At 40.6% G+C, this 14022-nt stretch overlaps 1 protein-coding gene across 3 annotated transcripts; it reads right to left on the reverse strand.

Moving 5' to 3' along the window:
• Positions 1 to 6626: 6626 nt before the first annotated feature.
• On the reverse strand, positions 6627 to 13315 carry ampd2b (adenosine monophosphate deaminase 2b). 3 transcript variants are annotated; one of them, XM_034537011.1, is made up of 17 exons: positions 13225 to 13315; positions 12987 to 13117; positions 12808 to 12876; positions 12614 to 12716; positions 12085 to 12274; positions 11372 to 11513; positions 11156 to 11245; positions 10825 to 10954; positions 10529 to 10723; positions 10288 to 10419; positions 10034 to 10197; positions 9596 to 9722; positions 9338 to 9501; positions 8638 to 8758; positions 8240 to 8413; positions 6996 to 7106; positions 6627 to 6844 (listed from the first exon to the last, which is right to left on the reverse strand). In XM_034537011.1, exons 1-17 carry the CDS (start codon positions 13252 to 13254, stop codon positions 6629 to 6631), a joined length of 2289 nt encoding a protein of 762 aa, XP_034392902.1. In that variant the 5' UTR covers positions 13255 to 13315; the 3' UTR covers positions 6627 to 6628. The 3 variants fall into 3 exon arrangements, with proteins under 3 accessions (XP_034392902.1, XP_034392901.1, XP_034392903.1); XM_034537010.1 differs by having other exon boundaries at positions 12073 to 12274; XM_034537012.1 differs by having other exon boundaries at positions 12987 to 13114; positions 13225 to 13269.
• Positions 13316 to 14022: the final 707 nt, after the last annotated feature.

Here is a 14022-nt window from a genome sequence, read left to right on the forward strand (position 1 = left end):
GTGGGCGGGGTCACGGGTTGAGGGGGAGACAGCTCAGCCCTGCTCGAAACCCATTGGCTGTTGGTCTGCTGAGACGTTTAAATTATCCTTGTGAATACAATCTGTCAGTGTGTGAACAATAAGGCAGTTACTGACCGGTTCTTTTGTCTGCACGGTCCTGGTTCATTTCCAGGGTGTGTGAATAGGAATACGCTCGGCAGGCAGCTGCTCTCACCGGTATATCCATCTCACGTGACAATGCAACCGATGATTGACGCCAGGTAGCATGTATGGACGTCCTGTTTTAGCCAAACAGATTGAAGTCCAGACAGAAGCCACAATGAAAGCAAAGCAGTAAATCTGTACTGCAAGAATGTTTGCAGGGAATACTTTACAAAGCTTTTATATAGCACCATGGGTCACGTGCATTACAAATAGTTTAATCAGGGGGATGTTGTCCATCATTTGCTTCCACGCAAAAAGGATGACAGTTCATTTTAACTTCAAATGGTAAAACAATACCAACTATAGTTCCAGTTACTAGCTTTCTTTCTGGAGCTTTTAAAAGTATCACATGGCATTCATCAGCAGATTTGCTCAGCGGTCTCTTCAATGCAAGCTCAGGAGTTAAAAAATAAAAAATGTGATCAATAGCAATTGAGCCTAAAGTGATAACAATTTGCCTTATCAGTCTTACAAATACTAAAACTAATTTAATTTACAATGATACAATTACAGAAATGCGTGCACATTTACATCTGTTTATTTTCACATGACTAATGACTCGAACATTTAATCATTAGAAATATCATCTATCACTTTACAGTCGATCAGCTAATTGACAATCGTTTTAACATGACCAGACTTCCTACACAAAAATACAGTCATATTATAAGGTTTATGGTACAATGTGTGTGAGCTAGAGGAATTTATTGTCTGCAGCCAAACCTCAATCCTTTGTAACCAGTCTGAAATGTGTTAGACTTTGTGCTCCCTTTGGCCCACATTGGAGAGTAATGAGCTGAATATGAGTCTGGACACACCACACAGTGCTCACTTTGTTTCACGTCCTTTATTCACTCCCACAACTGACCATAAAAAGCCTGCTAAAACTCAAACAGACCTTAATGTTAACAACATGTAACCATATTACAAACAGCACACACAGTTCTCTGCAGGGACACTTCAGGCTTTTGAAAAGCAACGAGGAACCCGAGAGATCAGGACCGAGTTTGAATCAAGTTAGTCAACTTTCAGTTCTCAAAAAATGTTTGACTGATTGAAAAGTGAAGGAACAGACCATGCATCTTTTCACTGTACTATCAATCAAGCATGTGTGTATTTTAAATATCTGAGTGTAAAGGACAGCTCAGAGTTACTGTTCAGACTCATAAAATAAGAGTTAGTTTAATTACTGCACACTGGAAAGAAATATTGTGACAAGTAAATATTGACGGAAACAACAGTATTGTCATGCCTGATTACTAAACAGCAAACATTTGTTTGATTGTGATTATTCGTTGACAAGAAACATTAAAGTGTCATAAAGCCATGTCATAAAGCTCATACAGCTGAAAAAAAGCCTTAATAATCTAAACTAAACCACTTTCTTCAAAATTATACTGCTTGCCTTACTTATTGGGTTAGATTCTCACACAGGTAAGTAACCCAGCTCAAAAAGAATATATCAAGATATGACAGGGATTATTATTAAATCAGAATGCATTGCATGTAGTCATAACTCATAAGAATATGAATGATAAGTCATCTAAAAGCAGTCGTTGACACCTTTACAAACCAGCATACTTCTGTGACAGACTTGTCCAAACACATGGCAGCACAGACAAAGGGGCCAGATTCCACCCAACCCTAAACCTGTGAACTCCTCCCAGTGCGTCGACAGGTGATCACTCCATTGGGCTACGAAGGGAGTTAAACATATGTAGCCCTGTCTGCAACTTATCATTTAATTTAATTAGCAGTCAGGAGGAAGTTAGTTTTTCATGTTTACATAACCATAGATAGCGCCCATAAATTAGAGTCAGTTTCACCAGTCACAAGTTAGTTCAGCTAATGGGGCATAGTTTGGTTAATCCGTTTCGACAGGGTTTTTTATTTGGTTGGCAGAGTGATCTGTTCATCATTGTTTTCTGAAGTTGGCTGTGTGGTCCTGAGACCAACCGCCAATCCTGCCGCGTTATCAGGTAGAGGGGCGGGACCTAACGTCCCAGATCTGTCATTTTAAGGGAGACAGCAACAGCTGTTGCCCCGCGGGGGGAGTTACCATGAGCACATCCGGTCTGGCCATGGCTGACTACTAGTTAGTAACTAGTAGTTACCCACGGGGCTGCCTTTGTGGTCTACAGGTAAAGACCAGTTGTTGTTGCTATACATTGTGATTGTTATATTGATACACAATGTGCCCCAGACTGTCGCTGCTGTTTCAGCGAGTTCCTCTATGTTCTACCGGACCACCATCCACCCGCTTTTCTTCCCCTTCCCCTTTGAACACTCCCTGGTCATGAGTACCTAACACACTCTGCCCGTGCCTTGTTTGTTTGATGCTTGTGTGGACAAGTGAAGCGGCCACTGCTGTTTTAGGCATCCACGATCCCCAGCAACGACTCAGGCCTGCAACAGGGGTTTTGTTAGTGTGTGTGTGCCTGTGAGGGTGGGTTTGCGCTATGTATTCATATATATGTGTTCACCTATGGCTGCTGCTAATCTGATTATTATATTAATTCTGAGTTCAGTTATTGTGTAGGGATCTGCCCATTGGTTTTTGGAATACTTATAAATATATTGACAGTAACAGCGTCATCACTTTCAAAACTATACCCAGGACCCCGCCCATAGTACTAAGTTAAATCATTTATATCATCTTGCATAGCTACATGGGAAGGGTGTTACACATACCTCGGATATCTTTTCATCATCTGGCTTAACTGACCCACAACAGTCCTACATCGCTGGCTTTCAACTTGGTAAATCAACCCAGGCTTTCTTTATCTCGCTGGTGCATGACGTGTTGGCATTGTTAGCCATTTTGTACTGTAAGGCACAGCGTCAACACGTCACACTGCAACACACAGGTCAAGAAGCTGACACACATAAATGAATATGAATATATGATAAGATAATGTATACAGATTGCTTTCTTTTTGCTTCGAAAACTGAAAACCCCTTAACCCTGAAGTTACCTCGCTAACCCCAAATCCTTCTTCGTAGTACACGGCCCTGGTCTTAAGTTTGAGATTTTTACCCCAGCTTTAAAAGGCTGCGCTCGTTCCCGCGAACGGCTTTAATGCTGTAGCATTGCACTTGTTGAGCAGAATTATCTAACTAGAAGTATGCAAGTATAGTAATGGCATATCAGTTTAATCAGTAATTCCAAGATTTGTGGATGTTGATAGTTTCTACAGTGACTAATTAAGCCCTGTTTGGTCTGTAACCCATTTCATTACAGCATTGTTATTACTGAAATAAATCTGGATACACAACATCTACCAACATGGCAAAAAACTGCTATTATAATATGCTATATACATGTCATAACAATTAGCATAGTATAGCAGGTCATGGAAATGTTTAAAAACATTATAGTGTAACACATCATAATATAGTACGCCATAAAAATAAAATAACACATGTAATGAGTATAGTAGTATGAAATATAAATATCATAAAAATAATCATAGTTTCAAAGATAGTGTCATGAAAATGTCAAGAAAATGATGATATAATATGCTCATAAAAGGTAAGTATGTCGTCAAAATGACATAAGATATTAGAAAATACTATGCCTAAAAATGTCATAGTATAAAACGATAAAAGATATCCCAATATAGTATGACATAAGAGTCGTAAGAAAAGTAAAAAATGTAATTAAAAATGCAATATAATGGGTGGACCCTTTAAAATATACTGCGCAACATAAAGTTTCAAGCACCAACCTCATGAGCAATTTGATCTGAGATGTTTGACCCCTGTTTCAAAGAGCGTTTGCTCTTCTAGACATGGAGACAGATTGGATATGTTCACTTCAGACTTTTGTTGTAGTTTTTAGCTTTTCTGGCTGAGCATCTTTTCTGGTCAGAATGTAGTTGTTCGTTGTTGGTTTTCTTCACATATATACTGAAAGTGTTGAGGAGTGGCAGGATTTCATCTCAATTCCACATCCATTCTCTCTAACATTTTAGCCATTGGTTCCCACCATCATTCACTACCAAGTGTGTTTATGAACAGTAATACGACAACATGGCTCCGTGTGGACGACTGCAGAAACTCAAACAGAGCTCATTTGTCTAAATAAATTCATCGGCCTTTGGTCTTTATCAATTTTGGAAGTTGCAGTTTTCAGTTCACTAATTTTCTTTCTGGGATGTAAAAACGACAGCTAGTCAAGCACTCCAATTTGAACATTTATTTTTCTTCGACACAAATGCAATTAAATAATATTTCACAAATAGCACAAACAATTCTCTTGGAGGGACACTTTGGGCTTTTGAATACAACAAGAAACCCCGGAGATAACACCAGGACCCAGACGTAAGGCAGCAGTTTGAAAAGGATGCGTCAAAAAAAAATTGTTTATGCAAGATTTTTGTGCAAAAAGTGAAAACTGAAGGAACAGATCATGCATCATTCACTGTACTATGATTTATAAATGTATGCATTTTAAATATACAGTATGTGTGTAAAGGACAGCTCAGAGTAATACTGTTCAGACTGAAACAATCATAAACTAAGAGTTAGTTTAATAAGATGCTACAACTGAGTAGCTTTACTCCACAGAAACAAATATTGAGGAGCCAACATGCAACTCTACTGAATAACTGTACGGACTGTAAACAAATCCCAACGACCCTATGACACATAACAGCTGTGTGAAATATGGTATCATTACCAGGCGTAAGAATACAGAAGAAGTTATTGTCCTGTGGATAATTACACTGTCAACCAAACAAACAAAAATACATGCAGTTTGACAATATGAATATTCTTCAAAAGGTTTTTGCATCATGTTAAACACATTTTTTAATGAGGGCCGTAGCCAAGATACCAGAACGACTGATGCCATCGGTTGATTATTCCTTTATTATTTATTCAGTTAGCTATTTATTTCTACGTTTTTTTTTAGACCAAATAATCATTCAAACTTATAGTAAACTGACAATTTAATTGATTTTGAAGGAGTGTAACAAATATATGATTGCTCTGACCTGCTAATGTTAGCTTTGCCAGGTTCAGTTTGCTAGATAGCAGCTAGTTACATCAGACTGTGTAAATAATTCTATACAACTAATCTTTTTGTAAGAACCAGTTTTTGTTATGTATTATTTTAGTGATGCATAAATCCCCACTTAGTAAGTTCTTAAAGCAACGCTTAAGTTTGTACTAAAGGTGCAATGAATGTGTAAGATGTGGCCACATACGCCATGGAAATAGGATGCAGCATTTCATATCCATATGTGACCTTACAATCTCAATTTACAGTCATCGGTTATTTAAAAAAAATAATAAGAAAAGCCAACTACACACTAACAGCAGGGCAACAATATGCCTCTAACTGAAAGCCGCCCGAGACCCGCGAGGACGAAGCGCTAATCTTATTTTAACCAAGTTCAACGTGCGTTTACTTCTTTGCGTCGCGGAGAGCCTGGCAGTGATTTTGTATCTCTATACTGGAAGGTAACGTTTTCAGTGCATGTTCACATGCTAGTTTGAATGCTATTTGTTTAAGAGTAAGGTGCAAAGCTCCAGTTGTTTTTGATTTTCTTAAAGTTACATTGAGGAACTTTCATTTAGTGTTGATTTCGGTGCCACCGTGGACAATAAGCGGTAATATTGACCAGATTCCCTTAAGAAAACCTCTCATTTTACTGCAGCAGGGTCTGCCAGTCTACCCCGCTCAGTCCTGGTTCTGGTTCTCCCGTGCCTCCCTTTCCTCTAGCGGGCCCAACAATAAGAACTGGGTCTCCATCAGCGGTATGTCGGTGTGGGCTCGCTGTGGGAAGGAGGAGTCGTTGCATTGAGCTCTCCACCGCCTGACGGAGCCCCGCTGGCAGAGATGCTCTTGTGTGAATGTGTTGTCACATTCACACAAGAGGAATCCTTTCTAGCCATAATCGTGACAAGCCCTCGGGGCTGCTCAACTTTATAGAGTTGGATCGGGGCAGACTGGACACAGCAGTGACTCACTATCGCCTCTCAAGGAGCAAGGGATATTACTTTTATCCTGATCGTCTTCCTACTTTAGTCGGTTAGTGTAGGATCAAGTTTTTAAGTTTTTTTTTTAATGGGTTGAATCTTGAATGTCTATTATTCAATGCTTGGTACAGGAAATACAGACTGTACAGAAACTCAGACAAAATGTAGTCAAAAACCACATAATATTTTTAAAATAAATACATCAACATGAAATTGACATGACAAATTACACAAAGAATGACGCAAGAAACTAAAGGAAGTAAACCTCTTGGGTACACAGATTATAGGTCCTCTCGCTTATTGCCACAGTAGCAACTCTCATAATAGTCTTGTGACAAAGCTTTTCTTTTTTCACCGGTGTGATATGTTGATATGCAAATCTGTACAATGTCCTGATGTGAAAACAGGGAATGTCGAGTGTTTGTATTGTGGTGCATGTTCACTTCTTTCCCTGCCCAGCTCCCATGCGCAGACTCCCCTCCTCCTCGATGGTCTCCAGCTCATCTGTGCGGATGGCCTGCGTGATTAAATTCAACTCCTCACACATGGTCTCATACCGATATGCCACTCGGATGTCAGGAACGTTGGTGCGCCTGATGTCATTACTCGCCTGCCCCTCCTTGGTGTGATGTGGGCCGAGCCAGAAGCTCTTCACCTGAAACGGGAGAGGAGCAACATCAAACTGTCTGCAGAACAATAGGCGGAGGAGGGAGTGCAGCTAAATGACATGTAATGAGGGAGTGGTGTAGTTATAGACCGTAAAATTGGAGAACTTGTTTGTTTTGTGCTATAAAGATAAGTGGTACCCTTTCAGAGAATCCGCTCATCAGCACGCTGTTTCTGGCCAGCTCACACATGTCGCAGGAGCTCAGTTTCCACACCTGAGCAGCAATGCTGTACTCCTCCATCAAGGGCTCCTACACAGAGCACAGAATACATATCATATGAGGCAGACACTGCTCATTTTTATTACAATGTAATATTAAATCTGTAAATACCCTAATGTTAGTAGGTTTGAAAGTGAATTACAACATATCATTTGTCTTGTCTACAGGTATTACTGCACTTTGACTGGTTAATTAGGCAACATCTATAGATAGTTATGATAAAAACAAGTGCATTTTAATGACACCAGTCTCAGAAATTCTGTCTCAAATAAGATGTTTTGACCACTCGTTGAATCAAACACACCTGGAGTGGCCAAAAGTCAAACATGTCTTTATTTCACACCAAAACAATTGTGGTCTGAGAGGATTCATCTTCTGTTTTATTAAGAAGACAATCAACATTGTCTTCAGAGGTGATCATTCTAAACCTATGATCACATGTTGTCTTCTGCAAGATTGAAAATGTTACAAAGGAAAACCCCAGCACAGTTTTGCCAACTCTTTTTAAATGAAAGTAGCAAGCATCACTAGATCCAAACGTTTAGTGAGAAAGTTGCCAAGTTGGCAGTCTGTTCCTTTAGGTGTCCCTCCAGAGCCACTCCCTCAAAATTATCCTTATGAAGGTAAACCACAAAGCTTTTGTTAGTACTCACTCGCTGTCCATCTTGAGGAATGAGTGAGCGGGCAAAGTGCAGGCAGGCCGAATCAAATGATTAAATGGGTTTATTACAGTCCTGTGACATGTTTTATTCAATTTATTATTGATTGCTGTTCGGATGTAAAGAGAATTACAACAAATTCAACAAAACATATTTGAAAAAGAAAATCTCCAACCCATAGCTTTAAGTGTCTTATTCATGTTTTATTGAAGACAGGTGAAGGAAGTGTCAGCTAATTAAGCCACGATACTCTGAATTAAAACATGGAGACAGTGCTCATATTACTACAATATAATTATACTGCCAGTTTCAGGTGCCTAATTAGAATGAGTGAATGAGATCTAAATCATTTAAATTAAATAAAAACACACATATATATATATATATACTTATCCTCAAGTACATTTATTATTACATTTTGCTTATACAATTCTAATGTTTTTTTAAAATTTAGAGGACTAACAAACTTACAGAACACCTAAAATGTACGACGATGACACTGACCTTGGTGAAGTGAAACTGCAGAGGGTCGTCCGTGGACAGAGAGACCACGAGGCCTCTGGACAGGTACTCTGGTAAAGGGTTACGATGGTAGCTGAGGAACAGGCTGTTATTGCTGAGAGGGGACATGGCGATACCTATCTGGGCCAAGTAGTACAGATACTGCAGCACAGGAGCCTGGGGGACCACAAGGCATAATGTATGCTGTAATAAACAACCAATGCTCTCGGAGTAGATCAATACAACAGTCCTAATTTTAAATGAGCCTTTGAGGAGTACCATTAAAACTCAATTATTACTCAACTGAAAAAAACAGTTAGATTATCCATCATCAGTCATAATATCCTGACAAACTCTTGGACTAATAAACTCTGAGCAGAGTTGTGAAATTGAGGCCACACCTTCCTGAGCAGCAGCCCATGGGAGATGTTCTCTGACAGCATGAAACCTGACACCAGGTGATGGATCGGCCCCGCCTCCCCACAATGTGGACGTAGGACGAGCGTGTCAAACCCTCGCTGCCTGGAACGAAATATACACAGATACCAGAAGGTGACTTCAACGGGAGATAGCATATAACATATTTCAGCTTTGTTTGAGGTGTAAACAATCAGGCAAAGTATGGTCTGCAGAGATTAACCTTTGTTGCTCTCCCCTCCAACAGATTAATCCCTAAAAGTTCACCTACCCTGTATTGCAGTAATATGAAGCTAATCTGCACACACACATGCATACATTTGACTTGTTATGAAGGTTTTTGTATTCTGTTTTAAATGAGGAGGTGGAGTTAAGACAATTTGCTACAAAATCATCAATTCAGGATCGATCAATCTATTCTTTTCCAAACTATTTACATATATTCTCACTTTCTTACATCATTTTGTTTTTATATATTGTGTTCTGTAGCTGGACAAATGTGAAGGAAAAAAAAGGAAAACAATTTTAAAATGTGAAATTGTAATAATTTTACTATATGAGATTCAGAAATTACAAACAAAAAAAGTAAACCTTTAAGAAGAAAACTTTCTTCCATTATTATTTGCATATGAACTGCAATTTGTCTTGGATATTTACATAAAACATGAAAAGTAGATTATGTACCTGCGCAGGTGATTCAGCACGGTCATGTTTGCGTACATATAGTACAGGTAGTAGGAGTAGGGCGGGTTGTGCTCCTCTGTCCAGTTGACTGGCAGCGGACTGTCCAGGTTAAAGATGTGTTGCTCTGGTTTCGATTCATCATCCACGCTGTCAAAACCCACAACCTGTGTGAGGCACCAACAAAAGATGACATTGCCTTTGAATTCTGGCTACATGTGAATCATATAAATGAATGATGGTACGGCAAAGACGTCGTACGTGCTGAAGGAAGAGGTGCAGCTCTGGATGGCTGCCGGGGTGGACTGTAACCTCAAACAGAGGCATGAAGATATTCTCCAGCATCTCTTGGAAGTTGCACAGCTGTTTCTTTGTGTGGTAGACGTCACTTTGAGAGAGAAATGCAAATTAATAAGTGACTTGTGAGATTATGGTTGTGTTTATAAAATGTACTCACGTATGCTACAGATATTTCAAAAATGCTTCGCGACTAATGTGTGTTTGTAGACCTCAATAAGGTTTATTCAGTGGTGGAAGAGTATTCAGGTATTTGATTAAGTAAAAGTATACAATGATCTCTGAATGGAATGTGATACTTGTCTTAGTAGAAGGTTACAGGCCCTCTAATTACCATCCAGGAGGAGGTAGAGCTATGTTGTGTTGTTGTAGTATACACTCCCCACCACTAGGGTTACTCACAAGAGTCTTGGCACTTGCACAAGCCAGCGCACATTGCCGGAGTAGACTTGATGTGTCACAGCCCACTGGGCCAGTTTGTCCCACTCGTCCCTGGAGCGTCCGTAGATCGACAACCTGAGCTCCACGTTCTGGTATTTGCTCTCCTCCAGGTCTGCCATCACCTCCTGAAAAGCAGTGACAAAGTCAATCAGCAGATGGCGCCAGTGCCCCATGCACTCATTCTGCAGCTCAGTGTTTAAAGTGCGAGGGAGCACCTTAATAATGTGGCCAAAGTATTTCCCCTCGATGTGGTTGTCTGTTTTGATGAAGATCTCTCTTAATATGGACTCGCCAATGGGGTTGTATTTGGCATTGAACTTGTCAAAGCGATGAAAAGTGTTACGGTCCTGCAAGAAGAGTTGAAACACTAATAAAAAAAATCCCAGAAATGTACATTTTGGTACATTTGTTAACCACTGATTAGCTTTTTGTCGATCCATCATGGCCGTTACTCACTGCGTGCATGTCCAGGGTGTCCACGCTCAGGTCAAACGCTGTCAGGTTCATGGTCTCAAACACCTCCATGAGCGTCTGACCTTTACCTCTTTCTACATGCACAATCTCCTTAGGATACTTCTTCATTGCCCTTTTGATAAAACGCAGAAGGTGCTTCTGGTTCATGCAGGATGAAGCGTGAATGTGTGTGTCCACCTGTAAACATAGATAAATGAGACCAAAAAAGTTACATATTGGAGCCTGATTCTGGATAAACAATTTTGATGAGGCTCAGTATAAATAGATGTCAAGTTCACCTTACGGATATTGTAAAAGTCACGATGTGGGACTTTCTTCTGTTCCGCCAACTCTTTCATCTCATTCAGCAGAATGTGCATCTGGAACTTGGAGCTAAGATACTGCAGACGACGGTAGCAGAAGGACTTTCTGTAGCAGAGGGAAACAAAAACAAGTAATTCTTACTTTATGAGAGAGATGGAAAATGTGGGTCAGATGGTTCAAAAAGAAAAGAGAACAGAAAGTTTTGTGATTAACAATTTGAATTGTCCAGTATCATCATGAAAATAAAAAAAACTCTAACATGCGTGATATACACACTGTTCTGTAATCAATAATAAGGAAGCGTACACTGGTCCGTTGATGATGAGCGCCATCATCACGTTCATGTCAGCGATATACTCCTGCAGGTCTGGATATGGCAGATCCAGCTCTGTGCTCCTGTTGGCAACATCAACACTTATGTAAGAAAGTCTCCGCTGCCAACCAAAGGTGTGAGACAAGCATCCAACCACATCGAGGAACTACAAGATAAAGCATGCAAGGGATTCATGATCAATATCTCACTTTTCCATAATGTTCCTCGTTGTGTACACATGCATAACACCATCCACCATCTTGCAGCCGTAACCCATGTCATGGGGCATGCTGGCAGGGTCCTGGTTCTCATAGGGATGCCTTTCAGGAGCAGGTGGGTGCATTGTGGCATCTGAGAGGAAACAAAATGTTGCGCTGCGTCACGGCTCTGGTGGGAACGCACATGCAACTAAGGTTGGATGTTACCAGCCTGCACGTTGGGACAGCTTGGTAAGGAGTGTGTGACAGATGGATTGTGAAGTCTGTAGTTGTGCCCAGTTATGTCCTAATATGAGAGTACGGCACATGACACTGGACATGACTTGTATTCCCATATTTAAGAACCAGTGTGTGGGACTTATGGGGATCAATTGGCAGAAATGGAATGGGTTCTAGGTTCTAGAGCTCAAGTTCCTCATAATTATAAAACATTTGTAATATCTCAGAAACCCCAACATATACAACTTGCACTTACAGACAACAAAGAAAAGCAGAACATCTTCAAATTTGAGTAGCTGGAGTGAGAAAATGATAAATTACATAAGGATTTGAGGATTAATCAATTATCGTAGTTGTTGGAGAATAATTTTTTTAACAAAACGTTTCAGCACAAATCAAGGCCTCCTATTTGTTAAGTATGGATGCATGTTTTTTTATGGCCATTATATGAGGATATCGGTGCGGTGGTGTACATGTGAACAAACCTGCAGTGGCTGAGGTCTCTGGGATCTCCTCCTCATAGATGTCCAAGTCCAGAGGTCTCTCACTCAGCTCCTGAAGGCAGCGAGTGGTGGTCCTGCAGAAGCTCTGCAGCGACAGACCCATATACTTCTGTCTGATGAACAGAGCCTTCACCACACACTTGGCTGCATCCAACAGATCTGTGAAAGGAACCTTGGTAGAAGAACAATAGAATAAAAAGGAATCAAGATGGATGAAAAGAAAGAAAGAAGGTGTCCTTTTCAGAGAGGGGGTGGTGTTAAAGTGCTTGTAGTGAGAAATACTTTCTTTTCCCCTGCATTACGACTATGGGTCAGTGGTTAGCATGCCCGTCTTTCAATCAGGGGGATGGCAATTCAAGTCGATGTGTCCTTGAGCAAGACACTTAACCCTGCATTGCTCCCCGTAGCTGTGTCTACGGTGTATAATGTAACATGTAAAGTGTCTTTGAGTATCTTGAAAAGCGCGATATAAATTAAATGGATTATTATTATTACTGGTACTCTGACTTACCCCACATTTCTCTTCTCCAGAAATAGCAACTCGCTGATACTCTTTCTCTGGAACCGGTTCTCTCGCCTGCATGTCAGGATCTTGGCTCTGCTCCTTCATGTATCTGATAACAGATCAACAAAGGCATTACCTAAACTATTTGTTATTTTGGCATAATGACACAACTGTTGCCTGTAGCCAGTGAAAACACTCACTCAAGATCCGTGGCACTGTCAGTCTTCATGAACTCCTGTTTGGCTCGCAGAAGGATGTCGGGTTCAAACCTGAGCACAGAGAGGCTCATCATTGTTAGCTTTCGGATCATCAGAGTCTGGATGCAAATACAGCCACAAATGTTGGTATATTAACTAATAACCTCCTTCTCTTCCCTTACTTCACATCCTGGCTGATCTGTCGCTCAAGTCGATGACGCCGCTCCTCCAGCTGTTCAATGGGGCTGTCCTCTGGGAATTCATAAGGAGCGCTGCGCATCTCACTCTCTGCCAGAGTGCGTGAGAACAGCTCCTTCACACAGACACACAAACAGTAAACAACATTATGAAAGTCTACACATCTAGCTACAAGTCATTTTAAAGTAAATATTTTAGGTGAATAATTTACGGAGCACTAACCTCAGCAATCTCCTTGTACTTCCCGTCCATGGATGTACGCAGGTCAATGGATTGTTTCACGGCCACTGGGATCCCAGGCAAGGAATGCTGGGAAGTGAGGAGGTGGCGGGCACCACGGAGATCAGCTAGAGATAAAGAGGAGGAGAAAGAGGGAAACTCATAAAATGAGTGAGAAAATGATGATCTTTGGAAGTACTTGAGAGTGTCTCTTCTAGAATAATCCAAGCTTTATTTTAAACTCAAGAAACGAAGAACGGCACATTGAGGCCTTAGTATCTTCTAATCATACTCAGACAAGTAACGCCTAATTTCAGGCGTTCTAATGACGCACACAGCAACTCATTTCAGGTCGAAAAGATCATGAATCCATTTTACTTGCAACAGCTGCATCCTATTAACTGTCAATGAGATTATCAAGCGAGATAAAATGAAAAAAGCGAGCGAGACATGAAAATGAATCAGCTAAACTAGCTTAATCAGTTTAATGACAGTGTTCTGTCTAGGAATTATAGTTTTTTCAACATGTAATTCACAGTAAACAAAACATTCTGCAGAAGATTGTTCCACTGTTAGTGGGCCTTTACACAACAGTGGAGGTCTGAGGTCAGCGCCTCGAGACACAATGGACCATTGCCAACAGCGCATATACCGGCTAATACCTTCCACTGTTGACATTTCAAGACTCAAGTTTTAGACAAACACAGTTGTCATGGAAAGGAAAAAAAAAGAAAAAGAAGGGGGTGGTCATTGAAAAAGACAAAGACGGCTGGCTGGTGAGTGGATGCTCGGGGAGGAGGT

The sequence above is a fragment of the Cyclopterus lumpus genome, chromosome 7 (genome assembly GCF_009769545.1).
Source record: "Cyclopterus lumpus isolate fCycLum1 chromosome 7, fCycLum1.pri, whole genome shotgun sequence".
Classification (NCBI taxonomy): Eukaryota; Metazoa; Chordata; class Actinopteri; order Perciformes; family Cyclopteridae; genus Cyclopterus; species Cyclopterus lumpus.